This window comes from Plodia interpunctella, chromosome 11 (genome assembly GCF_027563975.2).
Source record: "Plodia interpunctella isolate USDA-ARS_2022_Savannah chromosome 11, ilPloInte3.2, whole genome shotgun sequence".
NCBI lineage: Eukaryota > Metazoa > Arthropoda > Insecta > Lepidoptera > Pyralidae > Plodia > Plodia interpunctella.
Window position 1 is genome coordinate 2,892,514 of NC_071304.1, and position 24,530 is coordinate 2,917,043.

The following is a 24,530-nucleotide window of genomic DNA, read 5'->3' on the forward strand; positions in this document are numbered from 1 at the left end:
TAACAATGCCCCTTTGGACATTTGTTGTCGAGCTGCGTGAGAAACGCAGGGCAGTCTTCATGTCCGTGACATAGCAGACAAACTACAGGAGTGCCACCTGCGCTGGTACGGCCACGTCTTGCGTAGACCACCAAATTACACGTAGGAAACAAATGTCTGGCTAGGCCGCTCCCGCCTGGCCCTGGCAAAAGATACCCAAGAAATGTTGGTTTGATCAAAGCAACAATTCGTAGTACTAGATATAATCCTATCGAGACAAACTCCGTGATAAGTAGGTAGGTACCTATAGGTAGGGCTTTATGCTACGCCCACGCCTACGTAGGTGTACAAGTAAAGGTTCGTGCGAAGCTTCCCGCGAGCTGTCTTTCACAGCAAGACAAAGATATATTAGCAAAAATTCCTCTTCATTCATACAACAACACATGCTATATGTGGGGCTTAACATTACAAATAATCAGTTCATTCATTGGCCTTTTTATAGTCCCAAGTTATGATCCCCCTTTTGAATGTCGCTTTGAATTTAGGTAACCAAAGAGGTATTACTAGGTACCTAGGTTCCTACTTATAGTTTTGTAATGTAATGCAATGATGCAAGTTTCAATTTATAGCACAAGTTAACAAATTCTGTACCTATTGGAGCAACGCGGTAACTAACCAGTGATCTGGACACATGAATGGTTCGAACTCTAACTTAGCTTCCAATATTTCTATAAAACATCCATGAATAGTAATATAAAATATTACGTAGGTAGGTCCTTAAATAAATATTTGATAACCTGGACACCATGTCATTTTTGACACTGACCAACTCTATTTCTCCAAACTATCAATAAATCTGTGCTAACAACCAACTCATTGACGACGGATTTAAAACCAATTCCTGAGGTTTTTCTGAAAAAATCAGACTTCGGCCTCCTTAAAACAGGTACTTAGGTATTATAATCATTAGACTAATTATTTTTCCAAACTTTCAAGTACATACCTACAAGGTACCTAATATTTATCGCAAAATTCCAACGGAAGTAGAGTAGAACCACTGGGCTCAGCTAGGCTAGTCTTTTGAAATGCAACAAAGTTTTGTCTCAGAAAAAAACTATTGAAATTAATCTAATATTTTATAGAAAATTTCATTAATTTCAATCGAATACTTTAATGTATCTTAAATATATAATAATGTAATTAAATACTTTTTTACAGCCAGTCTTTATTTTACTGTAATAATACTGTTATGGTAGATGTATAAAACGAAACGTTCAAATTTGTGACAGCCGCAACTGCCGCCAGCCGCAAGATGGCGTTTCCGTTGCATAATATTTGACGCATGCGCCACACATTGCAATCAGCTGTCAGAAAGAACATAATCACGAAAAAACAAAATTATTTGTGTCTTTAGATAATTCCCGTCAATATGGCGGGGCAAAATCCAGGATCGCCAACCGACTTTCAATATTTTTACGAGGATGAAGTGTATAAAATCAACAACCGCGGGCAAGTCGTCTTCGGGCTTGTACTCGAGAACTACGAAGGCATCTCCAGTGATCAAGAGAGTGACATCGAAGCAGCTGTACAAAAAGGGGAAATTCGAGTTGTGTGGCACCCCTCCGGCACAGAAAGAGTGATATCTGAGAAGTCGGTAAGTACTTTGTTTCTGAGACCACAGACTTCCAGTCCATCATCACTCATGTTTTACTACTACCTGATTCATAAAGCATGTCAATATGGATCCCAGTTGTAAGTACATAAACCTCCAGCCTTGAAGTTAGTGGTGGTTATTGAATAATGCAGAACACGTGAGTTACCCACGTCTAGGGGTAGGTGTAAAATAATCGTTATTTTGTTGCCATCAATACCCACCCTCTTACTGCAAACACTGAGGCAACATTTAAATATTCATCAGCACAACTATATTACAGTTATGTTACCAATAACTAATAATGGTAAGCAGTTATAGAAACTAGGGTTTTTGAATTAACTGAAATAAAGTTTACTATAATATTATGTTCGTGTAATTTAAACATTAGGTACTGTAGTTTAACTATAGATACTGTAAAATACCCTCATTTAAAAAAAAATCTGGTGATTTTGCACCATGTGGCGCCTAAACCTGTCAATGCTCCATCAACATAAAGATTCTGTCACAGATTTCTTCCAACTTTCACAACATTGAAAATGACTTTTGTTTTTTAACAAGCAGCAATCTGCAGTATGCCGTTTAACTATACATAGTCTTCAGAGTCATTGAGTATTGAATTACTCAGTTCTCGCATGGGGCTGATGGGCTGAAATCCTATTGTTGTTCAATTCTCTCTATTATCTCTAGACAACAGTATAATAATCAAGGAATTATAACTGGTCAAGTATGATATTATGTGTGTCATTGTTCTGAAAACGATGGATGCCTAAGACCTTGCAAAGTGGAATAGAAAAAGTTTGAAAGAGGAATGGGGAATACTCTCAGATGAATAAGACTGAGAATTAAGGGATCATAACACATACCTACTTATTTATTTCTGTGGGACATGGACAACAATGATATATATCATTGTTGTCCATGTCCCATTTAATGTCCCATATAATTTTGCCTACTTAACACATATGTGTTAAGTAGGATTATTCTACATTCAAAATTACATTGCTGGTGGCATAAAGGTTTTTATTTATACACATCCCCTTGTCAGGTCTTAAATATACTTATACATTGACATGACAATTTTTATTAATTGACAATGTGTTTAATCAGGTTGGATTGGCCGATCGCTCATTAATGCCCGGTGATGTAGTTCGCCGCCTCATCGCAGGGAAAGACACACAGAGAGGCTACTGCAGAGACATTGTCATGACCGCCGCACTGCAGATTGTAGGAACCAAGCATGTGATACCTAGTGTGGCAAGTGAGAGGCTGCAGCCATTAGAAGAGTTTACACCAGATTTGGCTGTGTGCCTTGATTCTTGGGTTGGGACATCTAAGGTAAAGATATGGAATTGTGATCTGATTTGGAACAAATGCTAATAAAATATTTTTTATATTACAAATGTATGTTAGTAAGTGTGTTGTGTCAAGGGCCCTTGACATCTGTATTTGTTTTTAAACTTACTTGTTATAACCTGAAATAAAATGATTATTATTACAAACAAGCACAATATTTTTAAAACATCTTTGGTTTTGATATTTAATAAAAATTTACTTAACGTGTTTAGCAAGTGTTTAAATTTTTTTTTGTTTGTTTTGTTTTAAACCACCATCTCTTCCACAGGCAGTTCACAGTAAACTCCGACTAGTATCAGCCGATGGGTCGCGCTTGGAGTACCCGGATCTCGACAACTGTCCCCTAGAAGACTACTCTATGCGCCGGCGCCGCTCAACTCCCTACTCCTCCTCCGAGTTTTACCCTGGCCAGGTTGTTTATGGCCCACTAGGATCGCTGGATAGTGCTAACTGGCTCCACGTCACCAAGGAGATGAAGGCAGCGCGGAAACATAAGATGCATGATCACAAGGTATTTTATTAGACGGAGAAATGTTTGTAAATGGTTGTGCTCTAATATCTCTGTGAGAAGTTCGAGATATATCTTGTCCCAATGTCTTTATTTTGTAATGCTGTACCTGTATAAACTTTCGTTAAAATCAATTTAATAGTTTAGGTGTGATTGAGTAGCTAATATTCAAACCGTGGTTTTGTCTAGAAGAAGCTAGCTTTTGCTTGCCGACATCCAAGAAGTCCATTTGTTCTCGATCCTTTATGAATTTCGGGAAATCCCCTCTTAGTTCCCTCTCACACTCCCAGAGGAACCAACAATTTTCGACTCTACGCTCAGTAGTTAAGTAGCTAATTAATCAGCTACAGAAAAAAATATATTGATTACTGATGCTGATTGTTTTTTTTAGTAATCAATTTCTAAGGAGAAAAACTAATGTTTGTGTCCCAAATTTTAATAATGAGATGAAAAAATTTAACCTAGACTTTGAATAGAATTTTTAAATCTCATTATTTAAATTTAATTAAAAACAACATGTGAGACGTGAATACTTTACTGGGTGCTTTTTTGATCACTGGCCTTTTTGTCTACGTGTTCAATCCAAGATTCTGAACGAATTTTCGTATGGGAGTTACCCCGAAATCAGGATAAAAATTTGTATCATGGACTGAGCATGTAATATACCAATATAAAATTTGTGTTCCAGTTCACAGTGGAAGCGGTGGTAACAGAGAGCGTGAGTGTGCACTGGCAATGTCGCGCGCTGTGCACACACCCCACTGATGTGGCAGCCCCGCAACAACCCAAGTTCCTGGTCGAAGGTAAACACGTCAAAAAATATAGTAGACCTTCTGCTAAACTGTTTTCCAGGAATATTTTAGCTAAAATCCTTGCACTTCCATATATTGCACTTTTTAGATCATTGTCAGCTGAACCTGGTCTTCGAGTTTCGCAATTCGCATATTCTAAATAATGAAGACATAATACTATATCTCTCTTTTTAATAAGATCGCGTGTTCCCAGTTGCATGGTCGTGGATCCGCGTAAAAAATAACCCTAAAATTACCGCGTAAATTACCTTTGGCTGGGATTTTCCTGATATCAACTCTCTTGGAATGCTGTTGCTGTCTGCTGATCCACGAGAAGATATGGTATGTTCCTATCTTAGAATATTTGAAACTAACATAGTCAAGTTAAATTTAGACTTTAACTTTTTGTCTCAGGCGAAGATCTGAAAAACTTGAAACTACTGAATGTGTTCGAGCCATGCACTCTACAAGTCGGGGACAGAAACTTCCTCACCGTCGGCCCTGATGACACGTTCGTCAGTAAGAAGCAGTGGAGGAAACAGCAGAGTAAGTTTTTTTTTATTAATTTCCATTTGAGTGAGCATGACATTGCACACATTACAATATACATAAAACGTTACATATGTCTTGAAATATGTATGTGCAGGTAAAACATACCGCAGCCTGCGCAAACAGTCGCGGCCTGCGAAGAAGCCGTCCAAGTCGGACATCAACTCCGCCGACCACGTGCCTTCGAGGCCCAAGAAGCGCGCATCCTCGCACAGGAAACTCAAGTCCGAACCCAGTCATGTGAGTGTTTGCTTTTGATTCATGTGGCTTTCAGGTCATGTTTCACTGTTTTCTGGTAAAATATAATACTGTAATCTGACAGATAAATAAAATGCTGAATGCATCTGAAGTTATTCCTATCCAACACATTTTTAATGCTATGCTATATATATTTGATATGTTTCATCCTAACATATTATAAAAAGAACACATGTTGCCTGTGTTTGTCTGTATGCACGCAGTATACACGAAAACTACCGGACCGATTTTTGTTTTCATGGTTTTCACCAACACAGTGATTCCTGAGGTAAATAATTTATTATTGTTTTACCTGAGTGAAGCCGGGACGACCCGCTGGAACATGCTATACTATTAACTTGCTCCATTCCAGACTGAAATGGAAGTGGATCCGTCTGAAGACAAACTGGAATCTCTAGACGAGGCACTGAAGAAGGATGCTCTGTGTCCTCGCATCAAGATAGAGCCGAGCGGAGACACGTGTCTACCGATGTCCAGCCAGGAGGACACTGCCACTGAGGAGAAGAACGACTCTGGCATCAGGTATTTTAAATTTACCAAGTGTACCGAAAAATTTACCATTATTATGTGCACTCTTGGCATAAATTAGTGCCGTGATTGACTATCGAGTATTCCTTTCATTGCTGTGCTGTTTCAGTGATAGGCAATCAACCTTACATATTATAAAACAAAGTCCTCTGCCGGATGTGTTTATGTTTGTCGGTTAGCGATAAAATACTCCATGGATTGTCGTGCGCCTTTCACCAATAGATTGTGTGATTCCTGAGGAAGGTTTAGGTGAATAATTCATTATGTTTACACCTATGCGGTACGAGCGGCTGGTTACGAATATGTAGTCAACTTGCTTTCCCGCAGCAATAATTGTGTTTTTCATACAAACTCTCATCCAAATTATAGGGAACTTTATCACATTTTTTGAAAAAATTATAGTTTTTCTAATAAAATTGTTTTAAGCTAGAATAAAAAACTTACTAATGAGTTTGTTTTGTTTACAGGGACAGGTATTTTCGTTCGTAATCTACCCCTAATATCAGGAAACCTTCACAGACACCTTTTTACGTCATATTTCTAATTAAATTATATTTAATAAAACTACAAATTACTAGCATTTCGAAACGACCACTGCTGAGAAGAAATGCTGTAAGAAACTCATTTCAACAGTGTTGTTCCCTATCATGCTAGTAGGGCTTACATTCTTTGCATATATATATATTTTTTTCAGTAATAATGTAAGTAACACAAAGTACATGGTCAAAAGTATATAGGATAAGAATAGCAAAGGAAAAATAAATAACAAATTGCCTTTTAATATTAACAGTATTTTTGTAACAATACAATTTCCTTTCAGTCCTGAGCCAACTCGGGAAGACACTTCGCTGTTGAATGGAGACAAGTCGGACAGGAATGACTCTGATTCGGACAACTGGGAGAACACGAGCAGTGATAGTGATACTGATAGGTGAGTCGTGACTGCTCTTGTACATTTATTTTCAAGAATATAGTGTAAACAGATGCTTTGATTTTTTTAGTTTTCTCCCAGGCGTGAAGGTAGCGTTTTAAAAAAAAGCACTCCTTATATTCTTTAATGAGAACAAAGAAATAGTTAATCACGTGATTTATAAAACTGATAAATTAAAGTGACATTAATGTTTGATACAGTCTGTCAAGGAAGTGAAGAAAGTAAATGAGGGCGCTGTCTCCTGTTGGCTGGCAAAACTAGTTTTTTACCAATCTTGACCATTGGTATTGCAATGGCAAAAAATTTAGTTCCGTCACAAATCCATTTTCTTCACTTTCTGGACTGTACTTACATTTAATGAGCTGCGGCACTATTAAGTTTACTGCACTGTCATAGTTCACTTGCCCAAAGGTTGGCTGGAAGAAATTGCATTGGCGATAAGTCCGCCTTTGCGCTCATGTAATATTGAATGCGTTATGTTTGAATACATTGTTATAACTTATGACTCTTTAGTAAATGTTGATATGAAGAGTTCATCTAAGTATCTATATACATTTAATTTTTACCCAATAAAATAGCCAATGAATTGTTCAACAGCGGAGCCACGTGGTCGTCTCGCTGCTCGTCCGCGGCGTCGCAACGCGGCAAGCGGTCGCCGCAGCTGGCCGTGCGGCTGCTGCGCGGCAAGCGGCTGAAGAGGACGGTGCGCCGCGCGCCGCCCGCGCCTCCGCCGCGCCGCGGCGATCGCGTCGTGGTCGAGACTCTGCACACCACCAGCCGGGCCAACGTCGTGTGGCAGGTCGGTGTTGCACTGAGCTACTGTAGTACTGCACTAGCGGCTGATGAGGCGTAGGATAATGGGAAATTGTTAATTTAATAATTTCCCATTATATGGCGGATTTGCCTAAAAAGCTATCATGAGACAAAGGCAGTTGAAATTATCTATAATTGTATACCTGACTGGATTATTTTATTGCATCAGTAAAAAAAAAATAAAACCACTTCACGATTTCCTTTAACCTATATTAACTATAATATGTATAACAGGACGGCACAATAGAAATGGGCATACCCTCGACTCAGCTGTACCCGATCCACCATCTTGATGGCCAGGAGTGCTTCCCGGGAGACTTCGTCGTCAGTGGCGCCGCCAACGTCGAGGACAACCAACAGGTGAACTAAATCCGTACTATCCGTATCCGTACTTCTAAAAGAAAGAAAAACTATTTATTTGGTTTAGGTAAAATATCACAAAATTTGTGTTACAAATCACAATCCTATTAATATTATAAATGCGACGGTTTGTGAGGATGCGTGTACATCACATGTGGTACTTTTTATCTCGAAATTACCATGAGAGAGAGAGAGAGAGAGAGAGAGCCCCGGGGCGCAGCTAGTTGTCTTATATAGCTATTTATTGACTAAACTAGTTGTTGCATGCGTCTATAGCCGCGAGTATGTAGTAGGTGAAAGTAGCCCATGAAACTCCCGCTATCCTACTACATCTCCACACAAAAAATCACATCAATCCATTGCTCCGTTCTGAAGTAAAATACGGACAAACAAACACACTTTCACACTTTATACTATTAGTATGCATAACATCTGTATGTACCTGTAATATAAATAAAAATTAAAATAAATTAGAAAATAAAGTTAAAATATAGTTTACCAGAACCGAATTGGTTCCCGATCAGCATAATGTCACAACATACTAATAACACAATTTAATGAGATTCGTACAGTTGTTGCTTGTTAAAGGCAAAACATCCTCCAGCGTTAACAATGCAGTATAAATACTGTCACAAAATGTGACAGTATTTATATTAATTAATTTAATTTTCCAAGGCCCTTGATTAAACTCCCCAACGCGTCCCAATATTAAAACAAAAATTGGCGCAATTTTTTTACAGCCAACCTTTTTATATTTTATAGCATATTTATTTTGTGTCAACAGCTGAAGCATCGGGAATACGGCGTTGTCCAACGCGTAGATCACCACGGCCGCACCGCAATCGTACATTGGTACCGCACTTACACCAGCGCTGATGAACCTGTGTATGTATTATTAGGGAGCTTTAAATGAAACTGGCACTTTATCTCAATTACACTATATCTAAATATACAGAATCAAATATTACATTAAATCTATTTACATGAGCAATAGAATGTTACATTAAATCTATTAACGTGGGCCTTGAATGACAATTTCACGCCGTCGGCCAATCACAGCACGGCATTAGTGCTGTGACCACCCCGTAGAGATGGAACATCGAATGTATTGTATTCTTGCGATTTTCGCGTCTAGCAGTATATTATAAGCTCAAATATAATCCCAACTTGATGAATAGATAGATTAATTATTTATTTGTTTTGTAACACACAATTTACATAAGTCAAAAGGTAGTTTGTGACGTGTGGTTACGACGTAGAAGACGGCGGGTTATCATATGGTGAGCAATCACCGCATCCCATGGACATCGGCGATAGGTTTGTAAAATCACATCTTCAAAATTTCAAGGTTATCTTTACGCTGACGAACGACTTTCGTGAGCCATTACCGAGCGCAACTAAGCTGAGGATGAGAGAGGTGTTAAAAGCAGGTTATATTAAAAGCGGAAGTTGCAGTCCTCAGATGCTGCACGAGAGCGAGATGAGCGTGTACGACCTGAAGGACCACCCCGACTTCCAGTACCGGCCCGGCACCGTCGTCATCCGCGTCGCCAACTTCACCGGCGAGGACCAGCACTGCACCGCCGGACAGGTCATTGAATACATACTAATATTATAAAACGTCTGTCTGTCTGTTCCGCTTTCACGACTGAACCGCTGGAATGATTTTGATTAAATTTACTACGCATTTAGTCAAAAAAGCCGTTCAAATATATGCCACTTTTTTTTTTTCAAAAATCAACTCCCACTCCCACCTTCAGTGAGATTTTGAAATGGATTGTTTATATCTACGTTAATTCATTACGTATGCAAATGAAACTAAATCACATTCACAACAAATACTATAACAAAAATATTCAGACATTAAAAACATGAGTTAACATTATTTACAATGGGATATAATATTGTTACGTGCAGGTTATCGACAATTTCCCCACTGGCCGCGTCAAGGTGTGGTGGGTAGACGGCCATACGAGCATGTGCTGGCCACAGGACTTGTACAAGGTAAGACTTTAGCTTTCTGCGTTTTTTGTTTGTAATATCTTTATTGTGCAAAGAACACATGTTAAAAGTACGTACATAACTAGAAGGTAAATACTATAACAAGAAAGTAATATGTACCTATAGTAGTGAGAGGATATACTAGCACAATTCTTTTTAGATTTCGTTTCATTTTCATCAAGAGTAAAATTTAATTTCATACAAAAGTAAAACACTTTAGAGAAAAATGAAATTTGGAATCCTTATTTATAATATTGTTGACAATTTCCTTGCAATCCAAAGTGAAAAGCAGAGTATACACTTCGACAGTAAAGCTATATTACACCGACTCGATGAATATTCACCCTCGCCTTAACCTCGGGTGGATAGTCACGCCTTGTCTAAAATGCTGCGCCTTATTATCTTGGGTATAATCTACTTTTGTTCCTCTAGTCTATAAGTGTTATTTCTTACACTGGAAATAATGTAGCGGTGGTGGTGGTGTAATGGTAAAGACGCCCGCCTGTGGATCGAAAGGTCTCAGGTTCGTATCGTACTCGTGCCATATGAGTTTGTATACCTAAATCTGACTCATATATAGTAGTTTTCATAGACCACCACTTGCTTCCGGTGAAGGAAAACATCGTGAGGAAACCTGCGTACTGGTTGACACTTTAGTTTCCTAGTGTGTATGGGGAGTAGTCGTAAAAGTCATATCAGATGACACCAGTGTTAGCAATAACACACTCGATATTATTATTGCTGCATATAATTATTTTTAGGTGGGAGAGTACGATTCAGAAGAAGGCGAGCTGTGGGCTTCTGACGGCTCGGGGTCTGAAGACTCGTGGGAGACTCAGAGTTCAGCGCACGAGGACCGTGATGCCCCCGCCCTCACCACCGCCCCCGACACTCCGCAGCAAGGTTTGTGTGTCTGTCTGTCTGCCATCACTGACTGAAATGCCATACGATTAAATCACTTAAATTTTGTTATACTCCATGAGATCAACCTATGATGCTCCAATTTAATTGCCATTTTCTTCTATACAAAATCAAGTAGACTAAACATTCTGAAAACAAAAAAGTCTAAGCTGATTTGGTAACCAAAAATATACAGATCCGAACACATGTGAATGCGACCGTTTACTGAGAAAACAGATTAAATTTTTGGTCACATTAATAGGGGAGTATAATTGCTTGTTTTGACCATATCTAATCCCTGTTAACATATGTCGATCGAATAACCACTATCTCTATATAAGTCCTATTATAGGTGCTTCCATTATATTAGTGTCATTGAAATTAGATGTTTTTCCAGTGATTGTAAACCCGATGTCGCAAGATGCCGCGATACCAGACCTCGCCATCACAAACCCGGCTTCACTTGCGGCTTCCGCTTCGCAGCGGGCGCTGGAGCTCGCGCAAAACGTGCCCAGATTGCTGGAACCACGGGTCGCGGCCCATCTGGAGAGAGGCAGGGTCGCCATGCGTCAGCTCGAGGAGATGTTCGCTAAACACCCCACGTTGCAGAGCCAGGAGGTATTCATTTTGGTATTTTAATTACGTTTAGAGAATCTATTATATATAGCCCCCGTAGCGTTGGAACTCGCTTAGAACGTGCCTAGATTGCTGGAACCACAGGTCATAACACATCTTGAGATGTTCTCTAAACATGTCTTGTTGCAGAGCCAAAAGGTTAATGTATCAATTTATTGTAAAGGTACACATAAATATCTATATGCAGTTATTGTGATATTTGACCTCATTAAGACAGGCTGCACCTAGGTCTAGCCGGCTAAATCTAGGTGTAACCGCACTCTGTGGTTTAGTCGTACGTAACATATATGGATATTGATATACAGACCTGAACTAAACATTGTCATGGAATCTATATGTGACATAAATCTTGTATTCTCTCTTTCAGATCATGCGCAAGCTGTTAAATCTGTACAAAGAATGTCGGTTTCTGGATCGTCTGATGGGCACTTCATTTTTCCATGAAGATCACTTTTTGGTAAGTTATCGTTATCTCTTTCTATCATCTGAGGGTTTTTCCGGTTGAGCGTCGGAGCCCAGGGTCCGCTAACCATTAACCTCTTGGCAAGTTATCCCTCTTACACATATTTCCACACGATCTAATTATCTTATTTTTTACTATTGCTTACTTCTCAGATATATATTTTCGATTTTTAGAGTGTGGTCCCAATAAATGTCTATCGAGTACTATAATACTCTCAAATATAGGGACAGTCTATATCCTCCCATGGGTGTCGTAAGAGGCGATCGATGGATTAAAAACCAATAACAGCATTCCCTGAGGAGGTTTAAGTCAGGCATGTCGCTGGTTGTAAATTTACTACTCAATCATCAAAATTTGAGGGTACTCTTATTCTTGTTAATTCTCCAATAGGCTTCCCGGAAGAAATTACGCGACCGATTCAGTTGTGAGTTTGAGTTTATCGCGAAAAGACAGACAGCAGAGGACTTTGTCTTATAACATGTGATGATCAGCGGATCCCGGGTTTCGGAGCGTCACACCCGTAAACACGCTCGGATGAGATTGAAATAGAAAACATGTTATGAGTATTATATTAGCTTCCCGTGGGAATTTCAGGAAATCCCCTCCTCTACACTGTCCTAGGAACCTACATACCAAATTTCAGCTTTCTACGCCCAGTAGTTTCGGCTGTGCGTTGTCTATCAGTCAGTCACTCAGTAACGCAAGAGTTTTATATACAGAGTTACTGGTATCATACGCAAAACCTCCTAGACTACTTCGGTACATCAAAACAAGCTACTTTTATTCTACGGTTTTTCGTGATTCGTAGCTTTTTTTCATATAAAATAAATACAATCTAATTTTCGATTCTACACATCTTAATTCTATGTAATGGCCAACACGTAACACGAGGCAGTACAGTAGTGTTATGTAGCGGAATCGTACATAGAATTAACGTTTTATAGAAACGAAATAGTAAAGTTTTGTTTAAACGTAGTAAATAGTTTTTTTGTATTTATTACGTTTAGATAAAAGTCGTAGAACAAAAGATGTTAGTCTCTATGCACCTTATGCGCCTTTAGAACGTTATGCGTTAGATACGAGTAACCCTGTATATAGATTGAAATGAGCTACCATAAGAATTGGCGTTCGCTAGGGTCTGCTAGAGCGTGTTCGCGAGCGCGGCGCGAGCACGCCGCGCGCGGGCGAGCGCCGCGTGCACGAGCAGCTGGCGCGCTTGTTCTCGCCGCACGACGCGCGCAGTCGCGCCATCCTCGCGGCCAACGTCACCGTGGAACCCATGGAGGTGACGTCACACTATTTTTTTTCTTCCACCCTAGTTATACTAAATACAAAAAAAAGTGAAGTGAAAAGTGAATGATGGAAGTAAAAGGTTCCAGGAATAGAGAAAGACCTAATTGATAGTGTGTCAAGGACAGTATGAACAGGACAGGAGTATCAATGGATATAGCAAGTGACAGAACGAAATGGAAGGAACTTCCATACTGTGTGGACCAAGGTAAGAAGAAGAAAAAAAAAACTCAAACTTCCTGGACTGTGCTGTGCATGTTTGTAGTGTACAATAGATAATATGTTGTGAAATGTACATATAATTAAGTAATATGAAGTTTCACTGTAAGCGAATACCTGTTATTTTGAGAAATAAATTCTTTAACCTTAGTATCGGCTTTTTCGGACAGAAGTCGATTTGAATTGATGGCTGCATTGTGAGTGATTTTTGAGTCCACAGTGGATGACATGCAGGTTAGCATTTTCACTTCTTAACGTCGAGTCGACTCGCAGTGAGACGCAGCTAACCAATCTCAGTGCGCCATTGTGACGCAACGACAACCACACCGCGCAATGTGATTGGTTCGCTGCATCTCACTTGGAATCGATTCGATAGTGAGAAGTGTAATGCAAATCCGACTTCGTAACAGCCAAAGTTTGGCAAACGTTTAGGTTAGGTTAGGTACTTTGCGACGGGAGATGTTCTGAAGGTAATGAATGCAGTGCTTCTTCAGAGTTCTCACTGCGGGTGAGTGAGGCAATGGGGTGAGTACAAAAAATCCCAAGGTTTGACGTGCCACGGACGCCGCGAGCTATATGGTCGTCGACAAACTTGCAAAATGAAAGCCATAACTTAACTAAATTACTAAAATGTAAAAATAATTTTATAGTAGGTTTTAAAACATCTAGATACACTATAAACGAATATTATGTCGGTTAGAATCTTTTTATCCAGACTTGTTCATACAAAACTGGTGTCTATAATCTTTGGTGATCTATAACGCCACTTTTTTCCATCGTTTCACAGCGATTATAACTATATCCGCACAAGGTGTGCGTGTATGATAATGCGTGTTGATTCTTCATTTTTTGTAAATAATTTACATGTGATTTGAATAAATATCTTTTAAGTTACTATTACATAGTCTTAAGTTACTGTTACTATTAGATAAGATATTAACTTGGTTTCAAGTAAACATTTTTACTAACAAAGTGGACAGTTTGTTGTCTGAAATATAGATATTAATTATTTATAATTATTATTAACAAATCGACAATTTAAGACAGACTAACTATTGTCTTCGGCTCTTGTAAATAGAGTAAATTTCCACCAACAGGTAGAGAACACAACGCCCAAGAATCAACTGCACTTGAACCTGGAGGCAGTGCAGCCGTCAGGGTCGGAATCGAATCCCGCCGAGCCGATGCAGGACAGCGAGGACAAGACCACTGGGGAAAATCGTGAGTTATCCACACTAATATCATAGTTTGATAAAATGTATACAGTTATTCGACGACCTTGCTGGCGATACAGCCGCCAGCGGTGAAAGTCAGTTAGGGTTGTCAAAAAATATGTGTAACTGCATTAATATATTTTCCAAAAGTAACATCCCTATGATTTCGCTCCCAAAATGCTATATGAGGATCCTCCCTCCGCGCACCTCTCAACCCCCACGATTGCCCTGCGCAAAGGCGTTCATTAGAATAGGAATCAAGAAAAGTCGCTAATATTATAAATTCTATTAGTCTGTCACATTTTCACGTCTATACAACTGAGCAGTGTTTGATGAAATTTTGATACTTAGATTTACAATAAGCGGATGTCTTTTGTATTTGTATTATGCAATGAAGACTGACAATTGATTCAAGAATAGTCTTCACATTCACTTCACTTTACCTTTAAAATGTGTACGAAAGAGAACACTGCTATAAAAATGAAAATATTATCGAAAATAATCTATTTTTTTAAATTTGCGTGTGTATTTACACTATAATTAATAATATTACAAATATTTTGTGGAAATACATTAAAAGTGACGAATAAATTTCCACCAACCAGAGACAGGCGAACAAGCGGACGGCCCCAACCGCAACGTGTGCTACAAGCTGTGTTCGCTGATCCACTCACAGTTAGTGAAGGCGCACGCGGAAGTTAGCCGGTAGGCGCACACCTTTATATTTATATGTACATGTCACGTATTGAGCTTCAACTTGTTGAACAGCTTGCGATATTGGCGTGATAATCCATAAGGATATTATACAACACAAATATCAACTTTTCTTTTTGTTATGTAAGTGAAAATATTGCATTACAAATTGACATAACGATATATAAACATAACATAAGCCGAAAGGTGAAGTTGCGAAGTGTTCAGAATGCGGTTTTGACACAAGTAAAAGAGCCTAAGAATGTGTAATAGTGTGTTAAATCCTATGGTTAAACAGTTTCAACATCAAATAACTATGTTATTTGATGTTGAAACTGTTGTTTATGCTAGTTACTTTCTGGAAGAGAAATTTTACAAACACAAAATATAAATTGAAATAATTTATTCAGAAATGAGACCTTTACAAATTTTATATAATATAGTAGTTTCACAAAGATACAAATTACTGGCATTTCGGAACGAGCACTGCTGACAAGACATATTCGTAAATGCTATGGTAATCTTACAATTTGCTTAGATTGACGACATGTCGTTGTGACATTCAAAGCGCGTCTCAACTGTACCTAATAGAATCTGCAAGTTGGCTTAAATGCTTTAACGGTTTTACTTAGTAAACGTTTCTGGGAATATTCCTTCATAAATTGTAATGTTTCAATCTCGGTAATGGATGTTCCCATTCCCGGTCCTGAAAACATTATCTCAATACTAGAAATGTTTCTGGGAAGGTGGGCACGTTCCTGGGAATGGCACATCATTTTATCCCTTGTCCGTAACTCCTTGTGGATTATCACTTTAATGAGGGTGTTGGCACAGAATTAACATATAAAAATGTACTGAATGCCATTTGAAAAGGAATCCACGGTTTAAAAGTCATGGTTTCTTGCAGGAGACGGCCCCAAGAGCTGGCCGAATTCCTAAACAGCTTAATGAGAAAAAACGCGACCGAAGAGAAGTTACCATACCACTTTTCAGTGTGAGCCTCTTTTGTTTTATTACGCTCCATTACACAGGATTTTGTTCAATATGTGTTGCCATTTTCCTAATTACTAACAAAGTCAAAACATTAGAATGGGACTTTGTCAAGTCAAATTTTAAACTATATAGTATTGCTCAAAAAGCTACAATCTACTGGATTTTTAGAACATAGTACTGAGAATAAATGCCGAAAGGACCTCATTTAAACAGTATTTGGTCCCTATCATGTCAAACGGGAATAGACAATAATATAATAAATTGGCAATATTGCTTTCCACAGTCATATAATGAACAAAATCCTTCATTGTTTTATTTTTTGTTGACTTTATTTATATAATTTTATAATTTTTTTTTTCTCCTATTTTTTTCCATCACTGTCAGTGCTGTATTATAAGTTATTTTTAATGTTTTCCCCCGAAATAATGTTGGACCTATTTATCTATTATATAAACGAGCATCATAGTAGCTTCTCGATGTCTTGTATCGATGTTGGTGATCGTAATTCAACTTTAGTATATATATGTATATACATTTTTTTTTAATTCAATACCAGTCTTGTAGTAATATTAGACCTTGTTCACACCCCGTAGACTAATTATATAGTGCTATTGGTCGGGTATGATTTACGATTTAATTAAGAGCTACATAAAAATCATATTTCATATAAAAAATCGCCCGAATAATAATAATCACAGGCGAATTAAAAACTGTGTTAGTATTGTCTTTGATTCATTTCATTGAAATTATTTTACATTTTATTTAATATTTTATAACAGTGTTAACCATGTCTACGGCTATTCTCGCATAACTTTAATTAAACAAATTATGGCACACTTTATTCATTATTAATATTTATCATTTGGTTTTTAATCATTTCGGGATATGCCAAACGTAGCCCTCTGTTGTTTTCTTTTAAAAAATCTATATTTTTATACGTACTAGTATGACTACGAAGGAAAATTTGTCCTGTGTGATTGTGAATAAAAGAAATCTGTGTCACACTTCTGTGACAGAGTCTGACACGCTTCTCTCGATAAGCGAACTCGTTAGATTATCATTTTTAACTCTAAGACAGTTTGATGCCGTTTGAAATATTGCCCACGGTTGGACAACAGCAAAAAAAAATCCAGGGTCAATAACCCAACTCTATTTAATTTGTAATTCTTCCATAAAATTAATCTTACTATCTTGCATGAACAAACATGATTTAGCAAGTGTAACTGCACTAATGTTCCTCATTATTATTTAACGTTTATTTATTACAATATCTGCACTCCCAGTAGTGGCATATCCTCATTTCAAAATTTATTTTATTTCAAAATCACATAGTTACTGTAAAAAGTGGTAAATTAATTTCTCTCTTTTCCGATCCGATCTTGTTTAGACTAGAATCCGCGTAGCGTAAACATTTGTTTAATGGAAGTTTGCGTGGAACCAATGTTGTGATCTTTAAATCCCCTGGTTTAAACTATTTTTGTGCATGTTATCTTGTTTAGAAATACGTCGATTTAACTGCAGAAGTAGTGAGTTAAGATTGGTTGTGTTTTGAGCTTTTATTGTAGCTAAAAGGTGTAGCCACACTGGCTCTGCTTTTCGGTTTATAAAATGTATGGTAACAAACTTAAAATAATCATTTTGTTGCTAGTTATTTTTGACTGCACCTCTGCAAGACTATTCCTAGAGTATTTTCTAAACTGCATTTAGCAGAAAACCTACAACTATTCTTCTGTAGTATATAAAGCCGGGATCCATTTGGATTATTGTTAAGTGCAGGTTTTATGTACACAATTTGGACAGGCACAGATTAGTGCGAGACCAAGTATTTCTACTTAACACTTACACTCGTACACACACTAATCCAAATGCTAACTTGGCTTAAAGGAAAGTAGGATTAATATATCGAATCCTTATACATGTTGAGATCGTAATTGTAATGAAAATTGTATCCAGCCAATATGGCGCTCTGGTGGTGAGCATGGCTGAGGAGAAGGGGGACAAGCCGGAGGAAGTGCAGGAATCCAGCAGCGATACTGGTGCTACGGCTAAACCCGATGGTGCAGGTATGTTTATTAATATAATATAATATAATATAATACACCCAGCTCCTACATCGCGCTTGTAATTTCGACTGGATCGCAATTGAATCTCGATCATTTCGCTATTTTTCTATCGTTTCGGTTCAAAATTCTTTATTTAGGATGATATACACCATATTGACGTTAAAAAATTACTTAAACCAAGTCTGACTTCTACTGCCGACTTCCAAAGCGAAGGTTAAAAATAATCGTTGAAAGAGTTGGTCAGATTCATAGTTTAAATCTGAACCGTAAACTAAAAACAACAGGCCTACCATCAACTTTTACAGAACGATTCCAATGCAACTCAGTTCAATTTAGGCACCTAAAATGAATCGCATTCATACTAAAAATTAACTCGATGGTACAAATTTGCGATGCAGATCAGTTTAGGTCGTAAAGTGAATCGCGTTAAGAAATGATGGTAACCCCCAGGTTGTTATCAATACAAGTTTTGAAGAGAAATTTGTTTATGAAATGATGATAAAATGTGGTCGTCTAAATCAAAAGGGACCTTATTGCCGTTGGCCTTAGGTATTTATTGCCGTTGTTTTGTATTGGAACAACGATAATAAAGACCTAAGTGCTAGCCGCCATAAGGTCCCTTATGATTTGGACGACCAGAAATGCTGAAAATAAGTTCCAATTCTGAAACAGCTTAAGTTATTAGCGCGTTTAAAGGTAGGCCCATATCTCTAATGAGTATTTTTCTTTATATCATTATTTTGATTATTCCTTATCCTTACCTTATAAAATAATGAAACATACTTTTCAAACTATATTTCAACAGTTCCAGCTCAAACGGAAACAGCGCCCTTAGCAACAGCAGAGCCGGCAGACGAGCCGGAACCGGAAGCAGACACGGAACAGGAAGGGGGGGAAGGGTTCTGCGTGTTGGACTCTGCCCCGGCCGGACATCGCTTCAGTTTGTCCATGCTGCAACCGTCGGAGCCCAGGACCTTCTACTCTGCTGTCAAGAGGGAGATCAAACTGCTGAAAAGCGATCTGCCTCCAGGGGTGAGTGACCTCCCAACCTGTGGTACGACCGCTATGTCCAACTGGTTGTACTATGAGAACGTATAACTTATGAACCAAACGTGCATTTACTTAATATTATAAATGCATTCATATCCCAACTAATATTATAAATGCAAAAGTAAGTTTGTCTGTTACCTCTTCACTATTTATCAACTGGTCTTCTTGAAATTCTTACATTTATAATAAATGGTTTATTGTTAATAAAATATCTTATTCCATCCAGGTGTGGGTCCGCGGGTTCATGGACCGCATCGACCTGCTGTCGCTGATGATCGCGGGCCCCACCAAGACCCCGTACGAGGGGGGGCTGTTCGTGTTCGACGTGCAGCTGGGGGGGGAGTACCCGCGCGCCCCGCCGCTGTGCCACTACCACTCCTACTGCAGCGATCGCCTCAACCCCAACTTGTATGAGGACGGCAAGGTTTGTGACAGCCCTAGCGTCTTATCAAGTTAGGGTTGCCAGATGAGATAGATATCCGGAATTTTGCGTGTTGTCCGTTGTCCCGTGTCCAGTAATTTCACTTTGGTGTCCTAGAATTCGCAAATACTTGTTTGTGAGAATTAGTTCTTTTTTTAATAGTTAGCCAAGTCAAGCCCAATATACTTAGCGCTACTGTAAACAAATTAGTCTATGTAGAACTGTTTCAGAAAGTAAATAATAATAGTAATTTTCATAACAGCCAACGGTTGTAGGTAGTCTAAACTCGGATCGAACAACATAACTGATTTCGTTCGTGTCAACACATGTCCAGGAAATGATAGCCTCGATTTTGTCAAATCAGAGGCTTCAAGGACCGCATCCAGTCCACCTGTCAAAGCAATTCGGTCAATGAAAGGAGTATACTCCTTTCATAAAGCCAACTAGCTTTATGAAAGGAGTATACTCCTCCACTACTGGGGAACTCCCCAGTAGTGGGGCAGCAATGGATGTTGGTGATGATGTCATTTGTTTGTTAATAGGACATTTTGATTTCTTCCATATTGGTCTAGGAGCGAAAGAAAAACATATAATGCCAACTATTTCTCCTCCCGTGCAGACTGCAAAAGTCAATCAAGGGAAAGAGCTATAAACTGAAGATTCTTTAGGCCACAGTCTAGCTCTAAAACCACTAAGCTTAACTTTAGGCTCTGTCGATTTGAGAAAGACGTGATACTATACTCATTGGACGTGATAAAAACGAATTTAATTCGTCCAGGTTTGCGTCTCTCTACTGGGCACATGGTCAGGTCGAGGCGTGGAAGTGTGGGGCAAGGACAGCTCACTGTTGCAAGTGATCGTGTCCCTGCAAGGGCTGATCCTCAACGCCGAGCCCTACTTCAACGAGGCCGGCTACGAGAAGCAAAAGGGTGAGTATTTAAATCTATCGATCTATTCAATTAATCACTGACACGCCATTGTAACTTTTAATCAATAGCGAGAGAACTAAAAAAATAGCCCAGGAATTATGTTACACTTGATAATTTTCTTAGATAAAATTAATAGTTTTCCATTATACGAAACTAGCTGCGCCCCGGGACTTCGCTCTCGTGGAAATTTCGGGATAAAAAGTACCCTGTGTTATTCTAGGTTATTTTGTAAGAGGTAAAAAACTTACTTTCGTATTTATAATATTAGTTGGGATTGGCAGGAAACTGTGAGCACAGTTTTGGTATTACCGAACACATAATTCGCATTTGATGGACAGGCACCCAACAAGGCAAGGAAAACTCGCGCATGTACAACGAGATGGTGCTGCTCAAGCTGGTGCAGTCCATGACCAAAATGGTGATGAACCCGCCCGAGCCCTTCCGAGAGGAGATCTCGTCGCACATGCGGCAGCACGCGGCCGCGCTCTGCCGCCGGCTGGAGGGGCTGGTGGCGCTGTCCAACGGCCAGGCGCCCCCCGACACCCCTCCCCCCGAGTACCCCCTCATCCCCGCGTCGCGCGGCTTCTGCCTCACGCTCCGCTCGTCGCTAGACTCGTTCCGCGCCGCTCTCCGCCGCAACGACATCGAAGTCCCCCCCTCCACCTTATAGCCTCTCTAGCGCCTAGCTAGTAACTAATCTTTGTATCGTCCGCTCGCCGCCGCGCCCGATCGCCCAAAACACGGTCTCAATTTACACAAATTATTAAACAAAAAAAAACGTAGCTATAATAATATTTATTGTGATGTAACTTTTCGTCTAGGCTATTTTAAGGTCGAGACGGGCGCGCAGTTATTGTTGTTATTGTAATTTTTTTTTTACTCTCCCACAAATCGTAATTCAGATTTCTCGTCGAATGCATGAAGGCGGATTCGTTTTTTCATATTCTTAGATAATATGGAAGTAACCGTTCCCACTTTTGAATTAATACTGAATCAAATTCTAAATAAAATATTCGATCTTATGCGAATGATATAATTAATAGATTTATTAATGAATAGATTTTAATATTATTTATTTGTTAAAAAGTAATGTCTACTTTTAATTCCGCATCCATCGTTAACGTTTAGGAGTACTTATCGATAAATAACGTATTATTTTAATAGCTGATTGCCCTATCACTGAGTTTAATAAATCGTCTGTGTGAATAATGTTTTTCGTATGTTTTATCAGGAAATATCAGCGTGCCAAGTTCCATAACTGTTTACGTATTGAATAAAGAATTGCTTCATATTTTATGCTGAAAATGAACGCATCAATGTTGGGTTTTAGCTAATACAATAGTACGTTATATTTTTTGAAGTCGCAAGCTTGTGCTCTAGAATTTGCTACACAAAATTACACGAAGACAGGTATTAAATATTTAGTGTAATATAAAGTTCCTAATACTCTTTTCGTTAGCAGCCGCCAAGTGGCGTAATGTGTGTGTCTTACGGAACTTGTATTAGGAAACTCTTGTGTTTTTATACAAGCTCCAGATTTGTATATTTGCCAAAGTAAAGTATGGAAAATAAACAGAAAAATTAAATGAATTTATTATTATACTTAGTACAACTATAGTACAGTTCGAATACTCCCAACAAAATGTATAAAAAAACGTTTCGCAGACTGTCAAATTTCTCGCAGATAGTAGACGCCATAATCGTACTGCGCTCGGGAACGTATGAGGCGGTTTGCGCAAATTACGCGACGCACAGTCTACCTTTCATTAGCCGCTATCAGCGAGAGGCGCGCAGTTATCGTAATAAAAAGCACTAGCGTGAACGCTAGTGCTTTTTATTATTCTATGACTAAAGTATATTTCTGTAGCAAATGAAAATGTCAAAACAGTGTTGGTTAACATACTATGCCAACGTGATTGTAATATTGATGTCTGTTTTCTCATTTGTAGAATCACACTTATTAGTCGACAATTTAGGCAAATATACACATTATCGGCTTAGTATATTGTGTGTAAAGGTAAGTGCAGACTGACGAAGCGTCGACGGTAATTACTTTTAATAACTTGTTTTTTTGAAAAGATATTTTGCAACCCCAATATACAATAATTTGTAAGTAAGTATATTAATGTCGATATTTCGCCCGTCAGCACAAGCCTTAATGAATTGGCATCGTTGTATGTATACTACCTTTTTTAATGATAATTTTACAATGCGGATTTATTTTATAATAATGTTTGTATTTATAAAATTTTCCCAGTTCCACTCCAGTACATACGATTTAGAATAGATATTAGTTACTAAATTTAGATTGGAATGGCTTAGTTGTCTATTCAGTTCCCTAAATTGTCTCAGTAAATAAAAATATTGTAAAATTTTGTCAGTCGTAACTAGAGTAAGGCAGTCGTATTCTGTGATTACTATTACGTGATAAGTGCAGGTCACATTAGAAGGTTGATTTACATTCACCGCGATACGGAGAAACATGAATCTAATGCGATTGTTTTCGGTTTAACGCAGAATGCGCAATTTTCCATATTCATTTCAGTGTCATTTTTTATTGACGTCCCTGTCAGATTTAAAAAATTTTTAAATCTAACCGTGTCACAATGTTTTCGTGTAACTTATTTAAATATTCTATTAACTTTGTATTTTCGGAATTGTAATTAAAAATAATACAAAAAAATAACTGAAAAACACATTCTGCGTTGAATCTGTCTGAATCCACCGTTGCTTGCATCAAGGAAATTCTTATGAAACGCTTACTCAGTGAGATAGCCACGTTAGTATTATTTCGAATTCCAGCTTGTAGGTATATGAAGGATCTCGGACTCGCTTACAATGCAGCTGGCGTCTCTGCCACAGCACAAATACATTGTAATTTCATGCCAAAGTCAATTGAGCTATGAACGGCTTTCGTCGCTTGTGTATGCGAGATAAGTGACATGTATAATGATGATAAATAAATAATTCTTCAACCTTTATATTTGTTTTAATTTTTAATCAATTTTTATTTATACCTATACCCTCTTCATTGAGGAGCAAGCTGTGATACCAAGGTATATTATATTATCTATATTTTGGGGGTATTTTTCGTTCCGTTACGATGTTATCATTTTACCAATTATTCAACAGTAGCTACGCCCTCACCGGGCTGACTTTTTTTAACCTATTCCGTCCCACGGCTGGGCAAAGGTCTACTGGCGTAGACCCTTAGCTAGCTTTACGGTATGCATGTGGGTTAATCATTAAATGAAAGAAAACATGAACACACAAAATAAGCATTTATTTATTATAAAAATATCATTTCAGTCGTTTCTTAAATGTTCATTTCCAACAATCCTATCACAGCAAAAAATAAATGAACACAACTGGCACCTACTACATCTTGGTTTAATTGGGAATAGATACAGACACTAAATTAAAGGAATCTTTAACTTCTTAATTGACCTTTTTTTTAATTCCCATCTGGTCTAGTAACTGGCACTTTAAAAAGTCCTGGGTTCATTGAAATGTGATCTTTAGAACATTCGATGAATATTCTTTTCCGAATAGAAACAAACTGCGTATATATTTCCGGAAGACTGTAAGACACCATGAGTTTGCTAAATATAAGTAGGAACCTAATAATACATAATAGTGTGCGCCATTTACAAAATAAAATAATTATATAGAATTAAAAATTCATGAAACATCTATACCAAGGTCATCCTCACCTCGTCTCACTTGGCTTCTTTGGATTATTTTTTGTCTAATAACAGGTACATTAAGAGCTACCTATATGTTATATATAAATATGTATATACTAGCCTATGCCGATGGATGTGTCTTGTCTTGATCTTTTGAGATTTTATTCAAAATATTATCTAATCTGTTCTTAAAACACTTTTATTATCTCTCTAGATACTATATTGTCGCTAACTGATTGTAAGACTGT

The 24,530-nt window shown here is 38.2% G+C and overlaps 1 protein-coding gene across 2 annotated transcripts; it reads left to right on the forward strand.

Annotated features, from left to right (window-relative positions):
• The first annotated feature begins 1,306 nt into the window (after positions 1–1,306).
• LOC128673364 (uncharacterized protein) lies at positions 1,307–23,575 on the forward strand. Of its 2 annotated transcripts, XM_053751139.1 has the most exons (25): positions 1,307–1,633; positions 2,741–2,968; positions 3,255–3,497; positions 4,183–4,297; positions 4,700–4,831; positions 4,932–5,074; positions 5,445–5,614; positions 6,441–6,551; positions 7,149–7,350; positions 7,599–7,724; positions 8,509–8,609; positions 9,180–9,315; positions 9,642–9,728; positions 10,487–10,628; positions 11,023–11,243; positions 11,629–11,718; positions 12,860–13,009; positions 14,331–14,454; positions 15,053–15,152; positions 16,048–16,134; positions 18,087–18,196; positions 19,002–19,228; positions 19,473–19,670; positions 20,446–20,596; positions 20,935–23,575. In XM_053751139.1, the coding sequence occupies exons 1-25, from the start codon at positions 1,409–1,411 to the stop codon at positions 21,264–21,266; spliced, it is 3,951 nt and encodes a 1,316-aa protein (XP_053607114.1). In that variant the 5' UTR covers positions 1,307–1,408; the 3' UTR covers positions 21,267–23,575. The 2 variants fall into 2 exon arrangements, with proteins under 2 accessions (XP_053607114.1, XP_053607115.1); XM_053751140.1 differs by lacking the exon at positions 16,048–16,134.
• Positions 23,576–24,530: the final 955 nt, after the last annotated feature.

Excerpts from the sequence above, each read along its gene's own strand:
- LOC128673364 (XM_053751139.1), top strand. The coding sequence starts at position 1,409 with ATGGCGGGGCAAAATCCAGGATCGCCAACCGACTTTCAATATTTTTAC. Across the intron at positions 19,671-20,445 it reads ACTTGTATGAGGACGGCAAG|GTTTGCGTCTCTCTACTGGG; the intron begins GTTTGTGACAGC and ends TAATTCGTCCAG. Across the intron at positions 20,597-20,934 it reads CGGCTACGAGAAGCAAAAGG|GCACCCAACAAGGCAAGGAA; the intron begins GTGAGTATTTAA and ends TTTGATGGACAG.